At 38.5% G+C, this 26,822-nt stretch overlaps 2 protein-coding genes across 2 annotated transcripts; both read left to right on the top strand.

The window, feature by feature from the left end:
- Window positions 1–4,598: 4,598 nt before the first annotated feature.
- Window positions 4,599–11,559, top strand: LOC116261173 (probable pectinesterase/pectinesterase inhibitor 34). Its single transcript, XM_031639803.2, has 3 exons — window positions 4,599–5,628; window positions 7,442–7,575; window positions 10,480–11,559. Exons 1-3 carry the CDS (start codon window positions 4,685–4,687, stop codon window positions 11,172–11,174), a joined length of 1,773 nt encoding a protein of 590 aa, XP_031495663.1. The 5' UTR covers window positions 4,599–4,684; the 3' UTR covers window positions 11,175–11,559.
- A 3,856-nt stretch (window positions 11,560–15,415) lies between these two features.
- On the top strand, window positions 15,416–19,934 carry LOC116261158 (uncharacterized). The gene is made up of 2 exons (XM_031639791.1): window positions 15,416–15,730; window positions 18,970–19,934. The coding sequence occupies exons 1-2, from the start codon at window positions 15,677–15,679 to the stop codon at window positions 19,669–19,671; spliced, it is 756 nt and encodes a 251-aa protein (XP_031495651.1). The 5' UTR covers window positions 15,416–15,676; the 3' UTR covers window positions 19,672–19,934.
- The last annotated feature ends 6,888 nt before the right edge of the window (window positions 19,935–26,822 follow it).

Raw genomic sequence — 26,822 nt, 5'->3', positions numbered from 1 at the left:
AGCATTTATAAATGTTTATTTAAATCTTGAAGTTACGTAGAAAAAAAAAAGGCCCACCTATTAGTTGAACAAGTTTAATCCTTTGATGCGCGCGTTTTCATCTCGTTTTCTCCGTCCCTGTAACAAATTTTCACTCACACAGTCAAAGTACGTATCTTCATTGATTCTTTACTGTGTGTAGTAATTTATGACTTTGTACGAAGAACAGCTTCAGTGCGAAGCCGTAAAGACAAGTTTTACCAATTAACGTGCTAAAAGTTTGACAAATTAATGGTGAAAATAAAATTAACTTTTTTCCAGCTAACTTTTACTACTAAAAGTTGGTGTAACATCCGATCCTTGAAAAATGGAGAGGGGTGAGATGCTCAACAATGCATATGACACTTTCTGTTTTTAAATTCAATATAGTTACATTAAGTTCTCTAAAAATATATATACATGGTGTTTTCTAAACTTGTGTACCACAAATATATATTTTAAAAAGAAAATGTTCTTCTTTAATTTTAAAGGATATATATCTCAACAACGCATGACATTCTTTTTTGTTCATGTGTTCAATCATGTTCAGTGGAACACTTGAGAATGATTAAAAGGCAAGTTCATGAAGATTTTATTGATTCTGATACCAGTAATAAAAAACAACCTCTAAGGTCCTCAATTGGTTTGGGCCAGAAAAAAAAAATGATATACAGTATCGATTTCAGGTTCATATATGACCATCAAATTTTACCTGGGATAAGATACTTTCCCAGGCCACTTAAATTTAAAATGTGACGCTTGGCATGGTCTACCAAGCTAAGAGATCGGACTTCAATACCAGCAGTGCTTTTCTTTGTATAATTAATATCATAAACAAAATTAGCAATCTTCGAGGGTATAGGCGCAATGGTTTGAACAAAGACTGGTAGACGGTCAGTTTTCATTTCAAATCCTCAGGTCGTCCGAAAAAAAGAATTAACAATTACTCTAAAAGTCTGTTTGACAACAATAACAAACAGTTACTATTCCATGAACCTGCCTAAAAAGTGAGGCAACTTCATGCCTCATGGACCTTTGTGTTATAGTGTTTGATGAATTTGTTTCAATCTTTTATGACAGGTTTATGGTCCAGTAATAGTTTGTTATTGATGCTAAATGAATGCTTAGTATCAAACTATAGTAAAAGGCCACATTTATATGTATACACACACACATATAGCCTGCAAGCCACATAAAAATGTAGGGTTTAGACAAAATCAAGTAGTTAATGAGACCTCATATTAAAGGCACAGCTAACTAATACCAACTCTCACCCTACCCACCAGGCAATAGAGTGGATATGTTTCTTGGCTTCACATTGTAATGGCACTCTCAGCTTCACCTGTCTTATCATGCTAACCATCCCTGGTACCATTGTGGTGTTGATGGGCTTAGTCCACCGAATTAATTTCTCCAATGCTGTCAAGTTTAATTTGATGATCAATTGATTTTAACTAGAGGAAAACATATGCCCTTGAGCTGCCAAGTTGCCTATATATAGATCATACACTGTGCACCTTCTTGAAGTTTCAGCCTTTTTAGTTAAACATTTTTGTGTATGATCGATGCTGCCATTCTTATTTATCTGCCAATGAATCCAATCGATTTGCCAACAGTTTGAATTGAGTTGTCTAATTCAAACTACTTTCTAGAGGCCACATGCCTCAAAGTTTCTTTAAGATTAAATTGGTGCCTTCAATTCATAATTGAAATTCGTTTCTACATATGATCTCTGTCACTGCTTCCTTCAACTACCAAGCCACTAGATAGGCCAAAACAATACGGCTGAATTAAAGCGGATGCAATACTTGAAATTCTTCTTAGGTGGACACCTCTGGCTGGTACTACTCTATCCCAAGCACATTTAATTTCGGAATTTTAATGAGCTTGGTGTGTTAGGGCTGGTATGATCACACCTTAGGCACTGTGAAGAGATGCTAGGACTGCAAACAGACTAGTTCTGATACAACAAAAAATATACCAAGAGAAAGCAAAATGCTCAGTATGGTAAGAATAGGACTTGATTTTTGGGTTTGTTTGGCAAATGGAACAGAATATAAGTATTCCATGAATACTCTTGAAAGATTAAGGCAGATTCATGAATTACCTTAAAAAGTATTATATGAATCTATTCACAACTTTTGGGATAGATTCATGAAATAATTACAAACTATTCTATTTACCAAAAGAACATTAAGTCCTCAGGCAACACTTTTTTGGCATACATTTTGTGAACCTTTCTCAACATGGAATAGAGAAACATGGAACTTCTTTTGTGCTAGTTAGTGGAGAGAACTCGGACAATGCATATGTGTTCATCACGGTTGATTCGAATATACAACGACCTTCCGTTCTATCTTTTCAAGATTTTTTTTTAAAAAAAAAAAAAGAGAAAAGGAAACACAAGAGAAACTTTAAAGCTCTATTGGTCACTCAAGTCTTGAACATCATTTTGTTGAAATAACATAGCACTTCCTACCTTATGATCTACTTTCGAGCTGTTTATCCTTTAGATTTTGGATATTGTTCAAGTCGGCCCTGCTTTTTTTGTGTTTTGTTTTCTATTTTGTTTTAATATTTTAAGATAAACATTCTAGATCTTGTCCAACAGACAAGAACCTTATATATTTACATAGCCTTGGGCAAGAAGTTAATATGGGCTTGTTCACAGCAAAAAGGGCAGTTTGACCCTTAAATGTGCCTTAATGCGTAAGACAATGATGAACTGATCTTTATACATTTGTGAGTGTTGTTTTTCAAAAAACTAATTATACGAATGTTTATCTTCATGTACAAGCAAAAGGAACAAACATAAAGCGTGAAAACCTATATTATCAATGACATTTAATCTTTCACATCAGTAAACGTCAATTTTTATTGTCGTAGCACAAAAACCTAAGTAACTGTGTCAGTGATACTACTTTTACTAACGTTCGTCCGTAAAGATTTAACAGACACTTTGCTTATTTTAACTCATGCTTTTCTCGTGTCGGTAGAAACCTCTTTTTTTTTTTTGTAGTATGTTCAAAGAACTTAGAAAATGAGATAATTTTTCAATATATATATAATCTTACAAGAAAAAAAAAAGTTTACAATTTATTTTTAAATTATTATAAATCTTACCTAAGAAATGGATTTATCTAAATTTTAAAGTGAAGTAGAGGATAAATAAGTGTCTGCAGGTGCATCCTTTGACTCTTTACTGAAAAAAAAGGAAGGGGACCCGCGCTGGGAAAGTAAAGGGTACCTAAAAGGCAAATTAAGGAGACAATATTGCATTTAGAATATAGCCAACATGCAGGTACCATTATGAAAAAAACTCAAAAGTCTTTTGCTTGGTAAGGGGCCACCCATGCATCTGCGAGGAACAATGTTTAGACAAACTTTTCTAAATTAAAGGCAATCAAGTCCTGTTCTACTACTTGGTTGAGAATTTATCAAACTCAAATCCATTATGTATAGAACAAAATGGTTCGAACATTTGTGGAACCCGGCGCTCTTATGGCTCGTTGTCTTTTAGTTGGTAATATAATTATTTTTAGTTGGTAATATAATACTTCTTGGGGAGAATGAGTTGCCTGCACAACAGACATGCACCAAAAAAAAAAGTTGAAGTTAGATTGTGTTCGTTTTACCTCTAATTTGAGATCTGCAGTGATCTCATATCCATATATTTAAGATCAGACCACCTCCTATTTGACCTTAAACCCATGGTCTTTAAATCCATACTATTGATATCCTCATTTTGAAACAAATTGTGGATCTTCCAAAATACTTCTTGTGCAACCTTAAGGTGCTTTATAGATTTTTAAAAAATATATTTTCTACTACTTTTTTTTATCTTTATAGGAAAGGCTCTCCTTTTTATTGATTGATCAAAGATGTTTTGGTCATTATACTGCTTGATACACAATATTTTGTATAGAGAATGGTGCAAATAACCAGCTTAGCTTCTTGGGACGCGGCTTGAGAAGTTGATCTCAACAGAGAGCAAGTTATATAGAATGGTGGGGCAGCCTGCCCACCTTTAGAATCATGCCCTGCACCCTCATGCTGCTGTCGGTAGTAAGTCCAAGAACAAACAGCCTAAGAAGAAGAGGACAAGACCCACTCTCCTGCACAACCCACTTCACTTAATGCATTCCAGTCGCTCCCCAGTCAATATCATCACAGCAAATGTCATAATTACATGATTCTTTCTACCAACCAATGTTGTTAAAATTGATCCCGTATCATCTCAAAAAGGTGATCTACTAAAGGTGACAAATTTTAGGTGTAATTATTGATTGATTCGGTGTTCTTCTTCTTTTACATTCCTGTCTAACTGTTCGATTCGAAGTAATCCATTCGTTTCTTTTACATTTTGGAGAAGAAACAGATCTTGACACTAATGAAACATTGCCAAGACCTTGAAAATAATTCAACAAAGCCCATACCTTGTTCGAAATCCACCAACTCATGCACAGTGAGGGAGTGTAGCAAAAAATTTCACCTCACCCTCTCGTTAGAATTGACTTCGTACCAACCTCTCCCTCTCAAGTCTCAATGTCTATCTCTCTCTGTCGTCTGTATAAATACAAGCGATCCAAAGAAGAACAATCCAGAGCACTCTCCTTCTCCTCTTCTTCCTCTGCTTTCTTCTTTTTCCTTTATTGGTAGCTCTGAAATGGCCAGCAGCTACAACAAGATTGACACAGCCGAGCCGAGCCATGGACCTGGCCCGACAACGATCCAGCTCGGGGCATCTAGGCCACCCAAGAAGAAGAAGAAACTCATCTTCCTCGGCATTGCTGTCATGGCCTTGCTCTTGGTCTGTGGTGTTGCCGTCTCCCTCTACGTTCGGTCTCGAGTCACTGACTCGCGGCGGAGGCCGTCAGTCCAGCCGAGCCAGGCGGTCGTGTTGGCCTGCGGGCAGACCCGGTACCCGAGCCTCTGCCTCAAGTCGCTGACCGGCTTCCCCGGTTCACACGCCGCAGCGAAGTCCGATCTCGTGCGAATCTCCGTCAACCTGACGCTCCGGCACGTTGGCCAGGCAGTTTCCGGCTTGTCGGGGCTCGCCGGAGCGTCCATGACCCGAATCGCCCGGCGAGCAGTGAAGGACTGCCTGGAGCTTTTGGAAGATTCCATGGACCAATTGTCGAAGTCGATGGCCGCGGCGGCGAGCGGCGGCGGGAATACCGCCGACGTCATGACATGGCTGAGCGCGGCGCTCACGAACCAGGACACATGTATGGAGGGGATGGGCCAGGGGACGGAGGGAGTGGTTCGAGACCGGGTAGCAGCGCAGCTAGAGAACCTGGAGGAGATCATCAGCAACTGCCTGGCGATCTACGCCATGGCCAGCGGCGCGCGGGACTACGCGGGGATACCCGTAAAGAATCGGCGGCTGCTGGAGGCCGCGCCGGGAAGTTTCCCGTTGGAGGAGGATGGGTTTCCTGCGTGGCTAACGGCGAGGGACAGGAGGCTGCTGACAATGGAGATGAAGGACGTGCAGGCGGACATCGTCGTGGCTGCCGACGGGTCGGGAACGTACCGGACCATCACAGAGGCAATCAAGGCCGTGCCGGAGCAGAGTACGAAGCGGACTGTTATCTACGTTAAAACCGGCAGGTAATCGCCCTCTCTAAATGCTGCTCCATGGTAAAACTTCAAAAGACAATAATAAAAATTTCAAATGCTTTATTTCCTTCTCATTCTTTAGTTATTCTTTGGTGATTATAAGTTATTCAAATTCGCATACTCTTGTGTGAAACTTCTAAATTTGTTCAAGCACAAAAACGATACGCACATTCTTTGATTTCCTATTAATTATGTACATATAATTGTCATCTTTGGCAATTCATTACATAACTTACCTTTTCAAATAAACGAGGGGCCTTATTATTATTATATATATATATATATTGTTTTTATCGCATTTAATGAAGAATGGAAGAGAGATAAGATAAGAGAACATATAATTTACAAATATCCGTACGCACAACCTGCCGTCAGGGTTTGGACGGGACAATGTTATCCGTGTAAGTTTTGGGCCATGTCAGCATTAAAATAAAAATTAGTGAGAAAAAATATATTATATGCATAAAGATTTGGAGATCCATTTAGCAGTAGATTTTAACTTTCTTGCTGTTGCCGACTATGCTACTGTAGAATTTACCAAAATACATTTAGGATTGCATATTTCTTTCTCACTCTACATTTTTTTTTTTTTCGTACCTCTATTATTTACTAGCACTTGTGAGAGAGAGACGCTGCGGGAGCTAATGTAAAGCGGCGGAAATGGTAGAACATATTGGAAAAGAAGTAGTAGCATTTGCTGTACATTCGGGTCCCAATGTTTCCAAGCGAAATGCAACTCCAAGTGCCCATTGCCTTTTTTCGCTGTTGGATTGTAATTCATTTGTAGCCGAGAGGCCTCGAACCTGACCCTCATGCTGCTTGGTTGTTGTCCACGAAACAATGCCAGAGGCACACTTTTGGCGTTATGCGGGCAATTGCCCACACTAGTCTATATAAATTCTCTTTGTTTTCATGTGAACTTTTATTTTTGTTTTAATTTATGAATTAAAATTTAAACTATTACTGCCCTTTAACTAGAAAATTTAAGAACGTAGAATGGTATATATATATATACACACTTATGTTGACCAATTCAAATTATTTTCATGAAAATTTCTTGAGGATTGGGATTTTCTCGTTTCATAAAATTTTAAGTGAGGTAAGAAAAGGATTGACAAAGCAGACATAGGCAACCCATGTGAGAAAGGTCGCCGTCCTTGTCTTGACCAACTCCTCCTTCGTTCTCTACTGATAGCTAATCCTTGTCCTTCGCTTCGCTTTGTTAGGATCAATCGTGCCTACGTATGCTTAGGTCACCTTCATTGCGGGTGAAAGTTGTCCTTGAAAGTTTTCACTTGGAGAACTTATCTCCATTTTTGCAGCTGAATCTGGATAAAAAGTACTATGCAAAGTGATTGATTTAAGAATTTTATATTATTATTATTATTATTATTTTTAGTGTGCAAAGTGAGTCAGCTGTCGGTGACAAAAGGCAACGAATTTAAATGTTTTGACTTTTCTATGGCCTTTGTGAAGGTGATATCTATAGGAATAATCAACCATATGGCAAATTTTAGAGGGTCTTTTTCTTTCGGAACTTTGTCTCAAAGTTAGCATATCCCTGTTTGATATCTGACATGAAAAACTGAAGTGGACCACCTCTTCACAGACAACAAAAAAAAAAAAAAAGGCATTTTCTAACATTTTTTTTTTGGGACACAAATGAAGCTAACGAGAGAGACTTGTCAAAGAAAAACCAAATATCTCGTATTTGTAATGTAGCCAATATCTCGTATTTGTAATGTAGCCTGTAGCATTTATTTATTTACTTATTTATTTATTTATTTATTTATTGCACCACCAGATACCAAGAATACCTGAAGGTGGCAAGGAAAAAATGGAACGTGTTGATCATGGGAGACGGAAAGGGCAAAACCGTAATCTCGGGTGCAAGGACCATCCAAGAAGGATATACCACCTTCCACACGGCAACTTTTGGTAAGTCAAATTATATCTCTCGGAGGTCATTTGGCAATCAAAATACTTAATAAAACATTGTTTTATAAGTTTCTGTTTTAATTTTTGAGACAGATATATATATGAAACAGTAACAAACTGTTTTTGTTATATCTAAATGACCCCTAAACTTTTTTTTTCAAACATTTTATTGCATGTTTCCAAGCAATCTGCTAAAGTGATTCGAATCAGCCCCTGAATTGAGTCAATGTTTCTGTCTTTGAAAGCTTTTCTTCTTGTATATAAAAGAACTAAAGAGAACAAACCTTGCATTTTCCATCACACGGGACTTATTTTTTCCCTCAAGACTGGAAATCATCAAATCTTAGAGAAGTAGGGGACGAGAAAGCACGTCTTTTTTTAACGATACCGAAATTCCCAAGGCTTTCTTGGCTCCTTTCTCAACAACAGAAAGCGACCTTTTACCTGGCTATAAGAATTGTGCCAATAATTGTCTGGTCACGTTCCTGAGCAGTCACTATAAAATGGAGGCCAGATGTGAGTCTAGATCAATACTTTTTTTTTTTTTTTTGGACTTAACTCTAATGGAGCTAAACCATGTCCCTTTCTCGGATGCGGATGTGAATGTAGATGTTTAGTGGTGGAGTTAGAAATTTTTGGTGAGGGACGCTAATAATTTTATGCAACCAGTCTATAAATAATTAAAATGATATGACATATTAAGATGCAAATAAGTAATTTATGTGAGTTTGAGCAGGCGATTGCCCACACAAAGCCCTGGTGAACTTCATACTCTCATCCATGCATGTAGAGGACTCTAAGATCCACTTAATTAGAGGTAACATAGAGAACAGGACCTCACCCGTCACTCTCAGGTCCCACTTGATTTTAGTGCGGACAGCGAAGCTGGGTATATGCACTACCCCGTGCACGGCTTTATCATAGTAGCGCAGCTACTTGTTGGTTCGGGTGGGCCATTGCTCACGCCAGTCCATAAAAATTTTCATTATATTGTGTTAACTTCACATTGTTATGACCCTAAAATTTTATGCAATGCCCATACCAAAGTTGTGTTACCCATGGATGAAAATTTTTGTCTTCGCCACTGCTTTATCCACATATAAATAAAGTTGAACAACTAGGAGGTCTCTGGTTTCTCAAAAGTAAAGCATCCACAATGACCAAAAGTATACCTCTATTTGGTGCATATTTGTTGTGTCTACTATGAGTCTGGTTTTCATTACATAGTGCTGAGCATCAGGCTGGCCAGCCCGAAGCCGTGCTTATTTTGATAAAGAGAACATTTAGAATATATAAATTTAATATATAAATACACATTTATAATGAAAAATATACAAAAGTATAATATATATGTATGTATTGTCTGCCCGGTCCCATGCCCACTCTTAATTTTAAACATGTTGTATATGATCCAGTTTGCTTTTCATTAGAGGACAAGTGTGCCCACTGCAAGTTGTCCCGCCCACCGAGTGGGACAACTGGGTTCCCAGTAAAAAATGGGTCCTGTCCCTGTTTGGGTATGGGACCACTTACCAGCGAGGATGAAATGGACTTACCAATGTCATTCTCCATCTCAAATTCGATGGGCCACTAATGAAAGGCCATAAATGAAAGAACAGTGACTTAATCATCCACTTGAGGCCTCCTTTTCTTCGCCAAGAAAGGGAAGGTAAGGAAAAGTAAGTTTCATTAATGGAGTTGACTCCACTTTGATATGAAAAAACTTGGAACCTTGGATGCCCTTTGTTGTGCTTCTTCTTATTCTTATTCTCCTTCTCTTTTCTTCTGTCCATGCCAATAATGGAACAAAAGTAGCCGCCGCCTGCTGCTACATCCTCCTCCTTCTTCTGACATGATAAAGCCAAAGGAAAGGGGCTGAATCTATTCTTCCTTTTTCCCCAGTCATGGATGTCCGGGACCAGTTGTCCTTTTGTAGTGATTCATTGCTACATGGTGCTTCCATATTGATTAAACAAATGAATAAGAAGCTTGACGATCAAAGGACAAGCTCTTTCTGGTTTCAGAACTATAGCAACACTTAATTTTATCGGTCTTCAATTACGTGAGCGCCAGTTTCATACTTGCATTTGAATTTTAGAAGAACAAAAAAAAAAATGAAAAGAGCACCATAAAATGCATTCCTTAAAAGAAGTACGAGTGTTTTATGAATAAGTAAAATTCATAAAACACTTGAACAAGTATTCTTATAAATCTATCCTAATTTTGGACAGATTCATAAAACACTGACATGTTGTTTATAATGTCAAACGGTTGTTAAGGAGTAGTTTGCTTACTTGGGTTTTCATATAGGAGGAGATCTGAGATCCTGATCTCAGATCCAAGGGTTTGAGGTCCACCTTTTCCACCTGAATCTATATAGAGGATCTCAAATCTTCATTTATATACCGAAATGAAGTTAGGTATTTGTTTACTCTATGGGCAACATATAAAGGAAGTTCCAGAATCAGTTGAGGTATGAGATTTGAAGCTATCAAACACACCTTAAGTATGCAATTCTCTCTCTCTCTTACACACACACACACATTGGCTGTCTTTGGGTCGTCCAAGTTTTTGGCCAATTCAATCTAATAGATGACGCCAGTTTCTCTAAATTTATATGCATTGGAAAAATAAAATTTGAAAATCCAACTTGCAAAATGATTTTATCACCTTCTTATATACTTTCGAAGCTTATGAAGAATATTTATTCTAACTTCTCATAAAATTTGATATATATATCTGCTTTGAATGATTCTTTCCATATTGAACGCTTTTATATTCATACCTAAGGTTAGGTATTGAAAAATCGGTCAAAATCTAACTGAACCAGTCGAACGCATGCACCATAGTATATGCATATATATATTGCAAGCACCTTTTAATCCGCACATTTTCCTTTCTCAGCCGCTACGGGCTTCGGATTCATTGCTCGGGACATTACATTCGAGAACTCCGCCGACCCCTCCAAGCATCAAGCCGTCGCCCTCCGCATCGGCGCCGACCACGCCGTGATATACCGCTGCAGCATCATCTCCTACCAGGACACTCTCTACGTCCACTCGCAGCGGCAGTTCTACCGGGAATGCGACATCTACGGCACGGTGGACTTCATCTTCGGCAACGCCGCCGTGGTGATACAGAAGTCCAACATCATCGCCCGGAAGCCGATGGCTAACCAGAAGAACACCATCACGGCGCAGAACCGCAAGGACCCCAACCAGAACACCGGCATGTCCATACACGACTGCCAGATTCTAGCGGCGCAGGACCTCGAACCAGTCAAGAACAGCGTGCCCACCTACCTCGGCCGGCCATGGAAGCTCTATTCCCGCGTCGTGTACATGTTGAGCTACATGGGCGACCACATTGACCCCAGCGGTTGGCTGCCATGGATGGGCTCCTTTGCGCTGGACACGCTCTATTATGGGGAGTACATGAACTACGGCCCCGGCGCGGCCACCGGAAAGAGGGTGCAGTGGCCTGGCTACAGAGTGATCACCAGCGCGGAAGAGGCCGGCAAGTTCACCGTTGCTGAGTTCATCTATGGAACGTCCTGGCTTCCTTACACTGGAGTTGCCTTTGTGGGTGGCTTGTCGTGAATGCAGACAGTGGTCGGCTGGTTTGGGCACTAGGTCAGACTCAACTCATTTTTTGTGGGTGGTGAAGCATGGAGAAGTTAAGTTGATCACACTGAAGGAATGTGGGTTTCGTCTTTGGAAGGTTTACTTATGCATGATAGTTACATATATGGTTCCATGTCTTACGTGCTTCTGATCTCAATTTAAGTCAGTTAACACATGAAGAATAAGGCACTTGATTTATTTGAAGGATCAGATATTGGTCACAAGTGTAAATATATGTTTTTCCATGCAGATATTTTCCTTCTTCCCCCAGTTTTATTGGATTTCCTTCTTTTGTACGTTTCAAACATGCATTAGTACTTGGTATTTTATTTTGATGAAATGAAAGGCCCAATTGGTTCAATATTTCATCCTACGATTCGATTGGGAGCTAAAGTTCTCGCCTTTCTCCCATCCTTCGAAGATATGGTGTCTGTACCCCACATTTTGCCATCAAATTACCATTCACATAAATTAACCTTCAACTTCGGTAAGTTTTATTTTTTGTCCTAAATATGGGTGAAATTCTTGTGCTGTCTATCTAAATATGGGTAAAATAATGAAATGGCTAGTAAATGTCATAAACATGTTGCAAATTCACCAATATACCCACGTTTTACCTCATTGTAGGTGCTGTTTGACAAGAAGAAGAACTTCACAAAACTTTTATTTATCAAGGCAGATTCATAAGACAGTTTGTTATTATTCTCATTGCTGAACAACCATTTAGAAAATTACAAAACAAAACCAATAGAAAACATTTTGTTTTAACTAAATTGAACATTGTGTTACTCTTCCTGTTGCTGAAGTGCAATATTGTACTTTAACCAGTGATATCAGCATGACAATGGAGGCTGACGCGCTTGTCGATGACGTGGTTCTGTTGGTGCCGTTCATCAAGAGGGGTCGATTATATGACCAACTCTCTCGTGCTCAGGGAGCTTTCCATTGCTGAGCTGGACTTCCACACTAGTTGAAAAGCATTTATTGCCATTTAATTGGTGGTGGGGCCCTAGTGCTCGTGCCATGTCTGCAGGTGACGTGGCAAATCGTCCGTTAATTGCTGGCAGTCTCTCGTGATGGAGAAAAGACGCATGTGCACACGGCAGTGTTGTGGAAATATACTGGCGGATCGAATCGTTGAAGCCGCTGCCTTAGCGAATCGGACGATTCACCGATTCTGCTGCAAAAGATATTAAAATTATTTCAAAAAATAAAAAAAAGTACTTAGAAATGCAAAAAATATTCAAACTTCTCAAAAAAAGTCTTGAATCGGTTATCAAATTTCATAGGTTATTTTATCCGAATTGATTATTTTAGCCTATTCTGATACTACGACTAGAAGGTTTCGACCATTGTCATAAAAAAACGTGCACAAGTACTATGTGGCTAAAAAAATGATTTGATCGCCTGTGAACATAAAGTTATCTTCAAATTTGTCGATTTGGATGTGGAAGAGAAGTTCGGAGACAATAGTTATTAGAATAAGCTTTGGTATATACAGATTCTTTGAATCTGAGTTTAATGTGAAAATGGGGATGTCATTTCATCGATTTTTAATCGGACCCTTTTATCATTTTCAGTTTATTCTCTATTCACATATTTGAATGTTAATGTGGATTTGACTATGAATGGATATAAGTCCAATACCATAGTCGAATCCAGTTTCTACATTTACAATCCAAATGAGATTTGGATCAATCTTTACTTTTACATCCAAATCAAATTCCAACTTTTCAACAGAATCAAAACTGCACGCTAATATGGAAGACATTTATTCTAAATATTTTAATCGATCATTACTTAGCAAAAGACACGATCCGCTATCAATACTTGGAGGATGCACATCATTTTTCTTAGTACTCGCCTTCGTTCGTTGCATCAAATGAAAAAAATAGTAGGACGAGAAGTAACGTATGAGAATATATGACGCTTCTAGAATGTCATTAATTTGGCAAATTTAGCAAAAGGCACGATTAGTTTTCGGGTAGAAACGGCAACTAAACGTTTGTTAAGCTCCCGTAACGTGAAATTAAGCAGTTGTAACAAGACAGAGCAGTAATTTCTTCAGCAAACCTTGCAGGCACGGTATACTGAACCTCATATACTTGGATAATAGATAATGGTGTGTCAAATCTTTGGATTTTATGAAGAATATTTGCAAGCTAAAAAATCTTTTCCGATAAAACTGCCTGATAACAAAGTGGTTTCTGCTACGAATATAGGTGAAGTTATATTATCTCCCGCCTCGATGCTTAAGAATGTTCACTGTATACCAAAATTTTAAATTCAACCTGAAGTCAGTGAGCAAACTGGTCGAACAAAACAAGTGTTGTGTAGTTGTTATGTTCAGGACCCGAACTTCCGGAAGAGGACTGGGTTGGGTGAATTCAAAGACGTCTTTTCCATTCACAGAGACGCCAACTTATCAAATTCAGTTGCACTGAATTCAGATTCATATCAAGTAGTAGATCTCTGTGGCACTGGGACATCCATCTCAGTCCTAGAGTAAATTGTTTTCTAGTTGCTATTCAGGCATTAAAATGAACAATTTCTTCCGTGAAGTTTGTGAAACTTGAAAACAACCAAGACCATCCTTTCATTCTAGTGTATCTTGTTTTGAAAAACCATTCGACTTGTAGCACTGCGATGTATGGGGAGCCTATTCAGAAGCTTTTAGACCCGGTGCACACTAATTTGTCACAAAAGTAGATCATTTCTCCAGAGTTGTGTGTGTGTCTATTTGATGTAATTTGAAATTGAAACAGCTTGCTTGCTTAAAAATTGTATTGTTATGGTTGAAAAACAACACAGAACAAGTGTTATGAAAGCGCATACTGACAATGGAACATAATTTCTTTCTGATTGAGTTTTTTTTTTTTTTCTTGAGAAGGGTATTGCACATCACTGTACCTGCATATACACACCTCAACAGAATGGTGCGGTTGAGTGCAGGCACAGGTATGTTTTTGATGACTTGATCTTGCCAGGAGTTTAATGTTTCAAGCTAGTTTGTCTCCTCATCTTTGGGATGTACTGCATATTTGATACAGAATCAAACACAATATGAAAAGCTTTTTCACAACAAAACCTTTGTATAGACATTTACGAGTCTTTGGATGCCTCTGTTTTGCGAAAAATCTCAGATCTCAGTACAAATTTTGATTCTAGAGCTCACCGTTGCATCTTTCTTGGCCATCATTCATACAAAAAGGGTACAAAGTGGATGATCTCTACACGAAGAAATCATTTGAGTAGATACGTTATCTTTAATGAGTTTGAATTCCCTTTTAAGTATATTCGTAATGAAAACAGAGATTGAGGCTCCTGAATCTAATTAACACTCGGACGTTGGTTGAACTATTGATTGATATTAAAACAATAGGATGCAAATGGGTTTATCGAATTCAGTATAAAGCCAATGATTCAAGGTGAGGTTAGTCGTGAAGGGGCTTTCTCAAGTGGAGGATTTAGATTATCATGAGATTCATGCCCCAGTAACTAAACTTGTTATTGTAAGGTGTTTATTAACTAAACTGGGTACCTGATCAAATGAACGTGTATAGCACGTCCTTAAATGGGGATTTAGATGAAGGTATACACATGTCTTTACCATCAGTCTTGGAGCAGCAAGATAGGCACGTGTTTGCAAATTAAATAAATCTCTCTATGGCCTTAAGCAGGCCCTGTGAAACCGATTTGCAAAATTTTCTGCTGCAGTCATTGGTTATAGATTTGTTCAGTCCAAGTGTGACAATTCTCTGTTTACCTGACTGAGAAATGGAAAGGAAAGACACATTACGGAACAAACGTTGTGTACATTGTTCTTATAACAAGCCCAAACTTGGTTCTGCTCAAGAGAAAATCGCCAGGCGTTCATAAGCGAGTCTCCAATCTTAACAGACAAGACCCAAATGCTCCTTCAGTTCGTTGGGCTCATTTACCAACCCCACTTGCAATAGTATGAAAAGGCAGTTTGGCTACGATCTTAAATGGCTCAGATGTTCTTTTCAGTCTGTTGGGCCGATTACCAGCCCTACTTGCAATAGTATGAAGAAGGGTTGATCATCCCCGTTTTAGTAAAACGTCAGGTGCTAAAACCACGGAAATTGGTTGCAGAAAAACCCGTCGCTTGCAATTGATCTTTCTAAACCACAAATTCTTCTATTTGTTAGCGTTCATTTATTTCCAAGCATCTTTTTCTCACTTTAATAATTTGTCTTCGAGTTCCTGCCAATTACCACTCGTCTTTCTAGGCCGGACAACAGTCTTCCATTTTACTTTCTGTTGTTCTTGGCCTTCTTTGAAACTCTCTTCTTTTTCTTCTCCAATTCTCTTTTCCAATCTGATTCAACATCTTTAGCATGTTGGTGCCGTCTCATTGAGTGCCAAGAACACATTAGGAGAAGAAAAATCTGAGATCCGGAAGAGTTTTTCGCCAAGAAGGTAACGGATTACTCAGGAGGAGAGAGGACGAGGACATGGGTTGGTCACCAACATCTGCTACTAATGCGTACTTCGAGGCCCTCAAGCTGGTAATTAATGTTCTTCCCTTCCCTTTACTTTTCTTCTTTGTTGGTACTGATTCTTGGTACTGGCCTTTCGAAAATCTGTGTCTGTGATTACCAGGGCTGCTGGTAAATTTTTAACTGCTTTTTGTTCTACATAAGTTTACGTCTAAAATCTGCACCTTCTGGGCCAGAGGCAGGTGTGGGCAGCATAAGCTCAATTGCTCATACAGAGCCACAAAAAATACTTAACATTGACTCTTGTAGGGTATTCCTTTTTATTTATATGTTGATGCTCCTTAAAAATTAAAATTTATCACTAGTGCCCCTTAGCCAGACACTTCTGGCTCCACCCCTGGTGACACAACTGATTAACATGCTTACTGGCCATGGCTTAAATTGTACTTGGTGATTGATTTATAGGTATTTTGTCCAAATTAATTCTCTTGCATATAAATTCTGCATTTTCATGGCAGACATAAGCATGTGGGTGCTTAAGGATGTGGATGCATGTGTATATACATCTATCATAATTTTGGACCAACCAGGTTTAATAATTAATATGGGTGACTGTCATAGGCAGGGACTGTGCAAAGGGATAACCACAAGCGAAAAAAAATATACAGAGTTTGACATCATTCACATACTTTTTCTTTTTGTTTCTCTTTCTCCAAAAAAAATAATGTCCATGGGATTTCAAAATCTTGATCTTGATGATTATGACGGTTGATTATGATTTGACAAGAGAGAAACTGGTTGCCCGTGCCTGAAACTTTGCTGCTCTTAGAAGGTCAATCCTTGAGGGTCGTATGGTCTAAGAAATGAGCAAAGCCCTTCTGATCAAACAGGACCTTCCATTCTTGGGAGCAGTAGTATTAATACGTTGTGAGTCTAACTTGGTCATGGAGGAGGAGGAAGAAGACCGCCTCCGCTGCAGTAATCCTGTGAAGGCTGCACCTGAACGAGCCAGGGTGGGCAACTATAAGTTGATGCACCATTTCTCCTCGTTGCAGAAGCAGAGGGCGTGATGGGCTCTGCCTCCTTTCATCTTCCTCTCCCTCACTCTCTCTCTATTGCTAAGTTCTCTTAATTGGACTTTGATAATGCAGAATTGACTAATCTTTTTTAGATCTTTCTGTTTTAATTTTTCTTGAATAGCACGACCAACAATAATAACGTTTTTGTTAAACAAATCAGTCTTTCAACAACATTGGCCACTTACAAATATATTTTGGCTAAAGCTTCTGGCAAGCGGACAAAACCCTCATCCTCTAATCTGATGAAGCTCTCCCAGGTGGCCATTGGCTTTCTGATTCTCTATGATTATAGGTCTCTCTCTCTCTCTCTCCCCCCGTAGGTTCACAATGTTTGTTTCTTCACATTTGCCCAAATTTAGAAGTTCTTGTTTTATGTTTAGATGAATCATCAGATCCCATTTGAACTTCTTTTTATCTTAACCTTCTACTGACACGATATTTACAGTGAACTTCCTCAGAACTAATGTTACCATGGTTTTCTGGGAACAACATCGGTCTCATACATATTATTTCCATTACACCAAATTTAAATAATAGAAAAGTTGAACAGCGCTATCCAGAACAAAGATAGAGAGTGCTGAGTGGCTATTCAGGAACTTAGTTGGAATCTAAATGTAAATTCCTCCATCTTCTTGCTTAAACTGTGACTGTTATAAAGAGCATTCCTACCACAACATTCATTTAAAGCATTCCTACCACAACATACATCTAAGAGAAAAGTTTTTGAAAATGAATTGGGGTTATAGACCATCAAACATGAATCCAATATTGGGTCATTACTTGGTTTATAATCTTAATAAACTTGGTAAAAAAAAAAGATCATGAGAAGAGAAGGTTAAAAAGAATACAAGAAATAAAATGAGTGGGTTGAGCAACCCACTGCAAAGACTGCACTGGATCATATACTTCCTTGTGTGGATGTCGCAACTGCCAATGAATCCTTGTACCAAAGCCGAAGAGTCACATATCAAATGGTTAATCTTCTCAATCAGGTCGTTATGAACGGCAATAAGAATTTTCCACCTGCCCTTTTCACTTTACTTTAACCAGTCTGGACCTTTGATGTCTGCTCTCTGCAATCCTTTCGCTTCTGACTTGTTTACTAGACAGTGCCAAGCTGTTGAAGTGGACTTTAACAATGCTACACAGGCAAATTGACCATCAACCCGATGAATTGGATGTGAATAACTTGTTCGCCAATGAGAATGTAAAAATGTGATGTTTTCATGAATCAAATTAATAAGTTGGACCAATTAGTTTTAATTATAAGTAGTAACTACTATAAGCATATTCTTGAAATTATTACAATTTTCATTTTGGAATGCACACTTCAAAGCCTGTTAAATGCAGAGAAGAACATGTTTTGGGGAATCAAATTAATAATCTGAACGCGTGTCACGATCTTTTGGTACGTTTTAACATTAATAAAAGAAAAGAGCACCAAGGGTTTTCGCTTTTCAAGACTTTCCATTTGCTATTTTCTTACTATTGTTTCAAGAGATGCGCGCTTCCCCTCAGGACACTCAATTCGGAATGTGCACCGACGGAATTTGGGGCATTTTCTTACTATTCCATTTGCTATTTTGTCCTTGTGTTCCATTATTGTTCGGATTTTAGTCCGAACCTGTGCAGACTTCGTGAACCAAAAATTGTGCATATAGGGTGTGTCATGACTACTTTTTAAAAGGACAAAAAAAAAGGGTCATAAAAAAGTTAAAAGTCCAAAATATATATATTTTTATATAAAAGTTTAAAAATACTCCAACTTTCCTTCCTTTTTTCTTTGGTGTGTGTATATATATATTTGTGCATGCATGCCCCTTTGTAATTCGATCTCATGAAAGTCAAAAGGGCTGCGTGTTTCAGCAGCTATTTATATGGTTTTGATAATATTAGTTTCTCTTCTAATCAGTTAAATGTGAACAAAATATGAGCCGTTTAACTTGTTACCAACTTTAGGCAAAGTATATGCAACCGGATGGTGCTTGAAAATATTTATCCTAGTTGTCCTTCTACCTTCAATATGAATTGCATGAAAACCCGCATAATTGCAGAGGTAAATTTCTCTATTCAATTTATATTTACTCAAGCTGCTAATGCCTATTCTGCGTATGTTGACCCATGCAATTCATTCGTACTTGAGTAAGCTTGGGTAGAAGGTTAGAAACAGTTTTTCAACGGGTCAATCTCAATGTCTTAACTAGTTTTTCTTGATCTTACTTTGTACAGTGCAAGGCAGATCACAGAACATGTGAAAACTGTGAACCACATACTTGTGAGCTCTTATCAGCCTTGGCAGCAGGCATGAGCGCAAAGCTGATCGTGGAGGTCACCTCCAACGTCTCCCTCTCCACCATTGCCTTGGCTGCGGCCGCACGCCAGACCGGCGGCCGGCTCGTCTGCATCCTGCCGGAGCCAATGACACTCAATGGCAGATCTACGAGAATGATCAGAGAGTCGGGACTCAAAGACATGGTGGAATTCAAGGTGGGAGATCCGTTTGAGCTGGTGCCCAAGTATGAAAACATAGACTTCTCGCTTGTAGATTGCGGAAGCGACGATAACATAGGGCTGTTCAAACTGCTTGATGTCAATCCTAGAAGATCAGTTGTGGTAGCAGATAACTTGGGGAGGGGGAGGAGAGGGATGGGGAAGTATGTGATGAAAGGGGTGATGAAGGGGAAGGTGGTGAGGACGGTGACACACCCAATTGGCAGGGAAATGGAGGTAACGAAGATTGGAAGGAAGGATGAGTTCGAGACATGCAGAGAGAGACGAGGGCCTGGTGCACCCACTTGGAAGCTGGGTGGTCGAAAGAGCAAATGGGTTGTGAGGGTTGATGAAGAGAGTGGCGAGGAGCACATCTTTAGGGTGCCCAATTGGCAGAGAAATGGAGGTAACAAGGATTGGAAGGAAGGATATATGTATTAAGTTGGTACATGCAGATGTAGAGGAAGAATGCAGCCGACCCCCACTTGGAAGAGTGGTGGAAAGAGCGAATAGGAGGTTGATGAAGACAGTGGCAAGGAGCATATCTTTAGGGTGCCCATATCTCTCTCCCTCAGTTTATATTCTTATTGCTGTTAGAACCATTTCTTTCTTGGAAGACATTATTGTAAGAAACAATTTTCCGGCATAATAAAGCAAGAAACAAAAAAAAAAAAAAATTCCCTTCGTGAGGAATTTTGGTGGCAGCTTTTGTTGCTTCATTTATGAGTGTTTTTGTCTTTTTGAATGTTTATTTTCCAGTAGTATTGGTCAGAAACGTAAGATACATAAGTAGCGGAGGAAAAGAAAGGGGTACTATAGATAACAGGAAATGTTGTTTCAAAAGACATGCATATAACAGGCTACACGATCGAGAGACATGAAGAAGAACAAAAAATAATTTTCTTAACCATTTCTTCTAGCAATAAAAGTTCCTAGTCTTGGATAAACTCTAGTAGGAAAAAGTGATTCTTAGACATAGGTAATAAGTTATGTTTTACCTACGTGGTTAGCGCATCGGCTCGATGATGGTCTCTACATCAACGCGAAGCTACGGGATGTTGGTGATGGGTTTTACTGACACTATCTTCACCAACAATCCCCACAAGCATCACAAAAACCATTGCCGACGCGTGCTCATGTTTCACCGACATTTTTTGGTTGTCGGTAATTCATCCATTTTTAAATGTCAAACAAGGTCCCTGACCAATGTCAGGTTAAGCGGTGTACTGTACACCCACATCCTCAATTAGATTATTGGAGGGTGTTTCTCATAGTAGTATTAAGGAGTGATGCCTTCAGTTAAGGGATGCCAGCCAGTAGCTAATGTGGCAGGGTTTTCCCCATATAACTCGTTTGGAAGTTGGTTTATCCAAGAGAAAGAATTAACTCCCCATATTTTCAATAAGCTTTGATATTGTAAGTACTATGATTTACAGTTCTCTTCTCTGTCTCTTTGATCTAATTCATAGCATGGTTAACCAATAAAAGATTTATTTACATAATTGGAATAAACAAAAAACTGGCGTATGTAGTAGAAGCCATTTTGTTTTCTGTAGTCGTATGGAATTGTCCGAGATATTACCGAATAGGTGGCTGAGTGCTAATTGATGTCAATATCTTTATTATGCTCCTAATGTTGCAAAATTATGGTACATCCAGTCCATCAGAATCATAGTATATAGTAGAATTAGCGAGGACACCCAACATCAACATGATAAGCATCTAAAACATCAAACCAACAGCTGATGAATTCCCATGAGAAAGTAATAGAAAAAAACTTAAGAACCTCACGCCATAATGACTTTCTCTTCTAGATCACTCATGCACCATGTATCCAATTACTCTGAGAATTAGGCCTCGGGAACCTTCAAATTTGTCCTCAATTTCCATATTTAACATCCCTTGAGGCAGATTTAGACTGTCCACACAACCCTCACCGTTTTTAAACCTCCATAGATGTAGCATTACATCCAGGCGGCAACACCACAAAAAACAAAGATCTCTTGTTCTGGCTAAAAAGCGTAAGAGTTGAACGACTTCTAAAGTTTGATGCCTCCAGCCGAATGCATCCTGCGCGAGCTCAAAGGTGAAAGTACGACTTTCCTAGTGGACACATCCTTTGAAATTCTTAGGGGATGTTTGGCAGCAAACACACTTTTGTGAATGTCTTATAAATTTGCTCACAAATTTTAGGTAGGTTAATTGGATACAAAACTATTGTTACATGAATCTGCTTCAATCTTTACGACAAATTCATGGCATACTCACAAAATGTTCCTTTCGCCAAATTACCCATTATAGACCAAAAGCTGTTCTCAGTTTGTGAAGTACTTTTACAAAGTACTTTTACTTTTACAATCTGCAATATACGAAGTATCAAGTTCCCGTGCTTGATCACTTGGTTAAGTAGAACTGAAGATACATGTTAGAGCTTCCCTGACTTCTGATTCCTTGGTAGACACCTATACATCTCCTGCCGGCCGATCACCAATTCACCATTATTATAAGGATCTGTGCTCCAGAAAAATAATTGACCTTCACTATCTTCGATAACTTTCAACATCACTTGAGATCAAAAGGCTAGAGAAAACATCTATAATGATGCAGGCCCCATATGTTCACATAAAACTGCATGCACTTCCTCCAGGCACAGTTATTGCTTGTGGGTTTGACTCAAAGCAGCCGCCCACATAAAGCAAAGGATAAATGGTGACATAACAGTTACGAAATGCTGAGATCCATGACCAATTATTGAAGGTTACCAGTAATAAGACGTATCAAGGAACTAAATTCACCATGGTAACAGCTCTAGGAGAAATATTTGGAGATCGTTATAAAAGCCATCATAATATTTATATCAAGGTCTCCAACACTAAAGACTTCAAGGTCGATGGTGCCTTTCGTGATGAAAAACTACATTAACATCTCAAATTTGTTTTTTTAACTTTTAAGCATTTGAATCTTCTAGAGCTGATGAAACCATTCTCTTTAAGGCTGTTGTTCCTACCAGTTATTGAAAAGAAACCTTTTCGTTTCATTCGGGTATTTTTCAGGGTATAAGACCAGGATAGACTTGAAGATGCGATTCTTACTGTTAAATAAACTGGTAGCTGTCCTGCCTAACCCCAGCATTCCTCTGCAGAAAAAAGTACCGGATCCTTAGTCGTGGCAAGAACTTTCCCGCGTCCAAATTCTAGTTCATAAAACAATAATCTTGCAGTAACCTTGTTTAGAACTGTTTGTTACTTTTTCGCTTGAACCTTGTCATTGCTTTCTTCGTTCATTGCTGTTTCTTTGTTCTAAGATCGCTAGGTGGGTTTCAGTTCAATATTTAGATGAAGGTCATAAATGTGGAGAACTCTGATGTGGCCATTTTCAAATTTTTTAAGTGCGAGTCTTGGCCTTATTGGATCGAATCTGGTTACATGCACACCACTGTGCATGCACAAGTGTGTGTAATACCTAAAATACCTTCGATAAAGTTTTAAAAAAAGAAATTTTTAGAATGATTAAAAGGGGATTGTGACAATATTAAAATGTTTAAAATGTTTATACCTTTATAAAAAAAATAGCATACCTCAAACCCCTTCCCTTTTTCTGTGTACACAACTGGATCTCGATTGGGCCTACCAGTAAAATTGAAAAACCAGCATGATAGTGAGAAAAATGTTAATAGTTGGATTAGTAGGGGTCTGTTATAGTTGCAGTAACGTTGATTATTTATTTCCTCAAGTTGGATGGTGTCAAGCCATTGGAATCTCACCTCTGTGAGACATTTTGAGCTGGGGATAGTAATAGTGACAGTTATTCTATATATTTTGATATTGAAAATAAGATTTTTGATATTGACACTGAGTGAATTAGAAAGGTCATGTTTTTTTTGTTTGATGGAGAACACTCCCCGGCGGCCGGAATACCCGAGGTGACCAGTCACAGGAACTAATAGAGATATCGCATAGATTTCACAAACCTATTTGCTTATCGTAGCAACAAGGACACCAAGTAGAGGAACACAAGTGAGAGATCACACTTGAGATTGTGCTCTCTTCTTGTCCGCACACTCTCTCATACGTTCTTCACTTCCCTCTAAAATGCAACAGTATATAATGTTGTTGACAATCCTACAACCCAATATGTAAAAGAAGGGCACCCCTAAAGATGCCAAAGTAAACCTGGTATCCTAAGTAGATTGTAGGAATGACAGGGCTTAGGCCCTCTTATTAGGTGGTAGGATGAAATACTCTAACTTCTTCTCGCCCAACAATTTTGGGCCTTTACATGAAAAGCCATGTGTTCTGGAGGGACCCATGTCCGAAAAAGTACACACACCTTCCCAGAGGCACATGCGACTTGAGTGATGAATCAATGTAACTGGTTTAGCTGTCCACAACGACAAACAATTGTACTTTCTTTCTAACATGCAGAAGCACAAGCAGACAGCTTCAACAATTGTACTTTTGTTCCATTATATTGCTATTATTATGGCTTAAAATTTTCATAGGCAAGTACATCATGTGAATACTTTCTCTTGTTAAGCCAATACTTGAGACCCAGAAAAATGGATATCGAAAAGCTTTCACGTTATATATATATATATATATATATATATATGTATGTGTGTGTGTGTGTGTGTTGGGAGGGGGTAAAAATTTTAAAATATTTTACTAAAAAGCAGTCACGAATATTGCATAAGTGATGATTTATATTGCAACGACGGTTTGTGATACTTTTAGTAACAGTTTCTAATGCTTCTAGTGAAGAAGTTTTAACCATTAGGCATCCAACAGATTTCATCATTTGTGCGTGTACATATATAGGAAAATTAAAATAAGCTGGCCACCAGATGTTGGTGGATGGGTAAATATTTGAAATCTACCGCTAAAAATCCCATGAAACTGTCATTCATAGCATCACAAACCATTGGTACATAATAAACCTTTGCCAAAGATTTTTAGTTACAGATATTTAATAATCCAGCAATATTCAACAGCATTGATTTTGATATATATATATATATATATATATATATATATATATATATATATATATATATATATATATATATATTCATTTCAACAAAGCACATCCAAGAGCAATGAATGTAAAACCTACAACAAATTAGAAGACAAAAGGATGAGTTAAATTAGAGATAAGATGAGGAGGCCAAAAAGCCTTAACAATGGATGTGACAGCCGCCTGAAAGGTAAAATTTGAATTCTTGAAAATCGAACACCTGTCCTTGAAAACATTATTGCTCATCATCCAAGTACGCGACCAGAAACAACGCCAAACCTTCCAAAAGAAAAGGCCGTCTCTTGAATTTCTAGATCTCCGATGGGCCAAAGAGAGAGAGAGTAGCTTCAAAGCCCCAATAAAAGGTGAACATGTAAGATGAGTTGTATTAAGAGGCTCTTGATGAATTCCACGAAACGCTTCAACATTGTCAAATTACAGGAGTAAGAAAAGTCTCTTTATATATATATATATATATGCACACGCGTCAGTGTGTGTGTGTGCGCGTTTGTCAATTCTGCTTTTGTCATTTCAATAGAACCCGCATGATGGCCATACATTGAAGCATGTAGAAATTAACGCTTTCCATTGATTGAAGAGATCCAAATAAAAGAACGGACAAATCCAACAAAATGTAGCGCCCATATAATTCAGTTTAAGTGCTGGACGTGGACATTGCTGGTCGTGGGCCAGTTAAAAAGCTCAATAGAAAAGGAAAGATGGTGGTCATTTTCTTCTAAAAGCAATTCTGAGATGCCCCCTTCCTTGTCCACTCCTCAACATCCGGACCCATTCTGTGACTATTTCATGTGCTCATTCTGAAACGACAAATAAATTGAAGTTATTCTACAACGACTGGAGAATTATTAGAAACTGACAATAGATCGGCGCTTGATGGGATCGGACACGATTCATCAATGTTGCTTTGTTTTGTTTATGCGTGTGTATGTGTGTGTGTGCAGGTGCACATGCACGCACGCATGTACACATGTCAGTTCCATATTCGGGAGCCGGCCTCAATATATTTGGCATGCAAAGGTAGATTATTGTGCCGTTGGGACTCAGATACGTCCATATCTGGACATGCAGATGATTGGTTTCCATTTGCTACAGGAACAAATACTGTTGGAATTATTTGTCTCACAGTATGTGGGCCGAGACGTAGGTTTAAGGCTTCAATATTTGCAAAATAATGTGTTCTTCTAAAGCTGGCAATAATGTTCTTAACGTTTGTTTCAAGTTAGACACTCAAATATGTAGTGTCTTCCTACATAGTTAGAAGGCATGAAATGCTTCATTTGATACAAAAAGCAGAAACTTATTATTAGAGGTATGGAGGTTAGGCAAAGAGCTCGAAGTCCCTTCCCTCCTTTTTCATCTATTTTGGGGTTCAAAGCTGCTTCAAGACGTGAGTGAAAATCAAGACAGCATATTAGAGAAGTAACACTCATGAGAATCGAACTGGTGACAAGACTTACACCATTGCACCAGAATGAAACTTATTATTGTTGTTATTATTATTGGTTGTTATATTATTATAGTATAGAAGTTACCAATGATGAACAAAGGCTGGAAGGGCATGGAGGAGGTGGCTTGAATATTGATAGCAGACGGGATGCTCATGCTACTGGTGTTCATATGAAAAGTGTTCATATGAAAGAGCACTCCAAGGTGAAGCATCTACATACATTTCATTGCTCGCTCTTTAGGATCCCCTTGTGAGAGAAGGACAAGCCCAGAGATCTAGGCATTACTCGACGACCATCTTTACACATGTAAATATGGTTTCGTAATATTATTTACTCCCTACATAGCAGTTCTCTCTCTCTCTCTCTCTCTCTCTCTCACGCACAGTGCAATTTGTCCCCCGTTGATCTCTTTTGGTTGGATTATCTGCATGCCGACACTCCCAATGAATGTGATATATGGAGAGGATTGGGTGGCGACTAACTCCAATCTCAAGGTCACAAGGAATAGTAGTACTGATGAAAATTGAACAAAAGATAAGCCTCATTTTTTTTACTCTTGTTTGACCAGCTACGTCATGCTCCTTAGGACTCAAAAAAAAATGGAAGAAAGAGCATATTTTTTGTTGAAACCAATAAAGTACAAGGCAATTGATCGTGTATATATATATATATATATATATATATATATATATATATATATATAGTCTAACGAATGCTATTTCTTGTTAAAAAAAAGAAAGAAAAGAAAGCCACCTTAGTTGGGAAGCTAGTATCATATAACTCAATTTGGTTTCAATAGTTTATGAACTTATGGAGGGTAGGGAACAAGAATGATGTGATGCAAAGAAGGAGATTTCTCCTTAGCTACTTTCATTCCACCCATTGATCAAAGCCCTGATGTCACTTTATGGTTGCTACAGTTTCCGATATCAATACAAACTTCACTTAATCAAAGAGCAATAAGTGCAACACATTTGATTCCCACCTGCTCTCAATTGTCATCGGCCCCATCATTCTGTGAGTCTCCCCCGCCCCCTTCTTATCACTGAGAAATAAAAAAACTCGCCACTCTCATTAGCCATTCAAAGGCCGCCACTGGTGGGCAACAGT

This window comes from Nymphaea colorata, chromosome 9 (assembly GCF_008831285.2).
Source record: "Nymphaea colorata isolate Beijing-Zhang1983 chromosome 9, ASM883128v2, whole genome shotgun sequence".
NCBI classification, from domain to species: Eukaryota; Viridiplantae; Streptophyta; class Magnoliopsida; order Nymphaeales; family Nymphaeaceae; genus Nymphaea; species Nymphaea colorata.
Note: the sequence above shows the minus strand (reverse complement) of the source record. Positions and strands in the feature narration are given on the sequence as shown.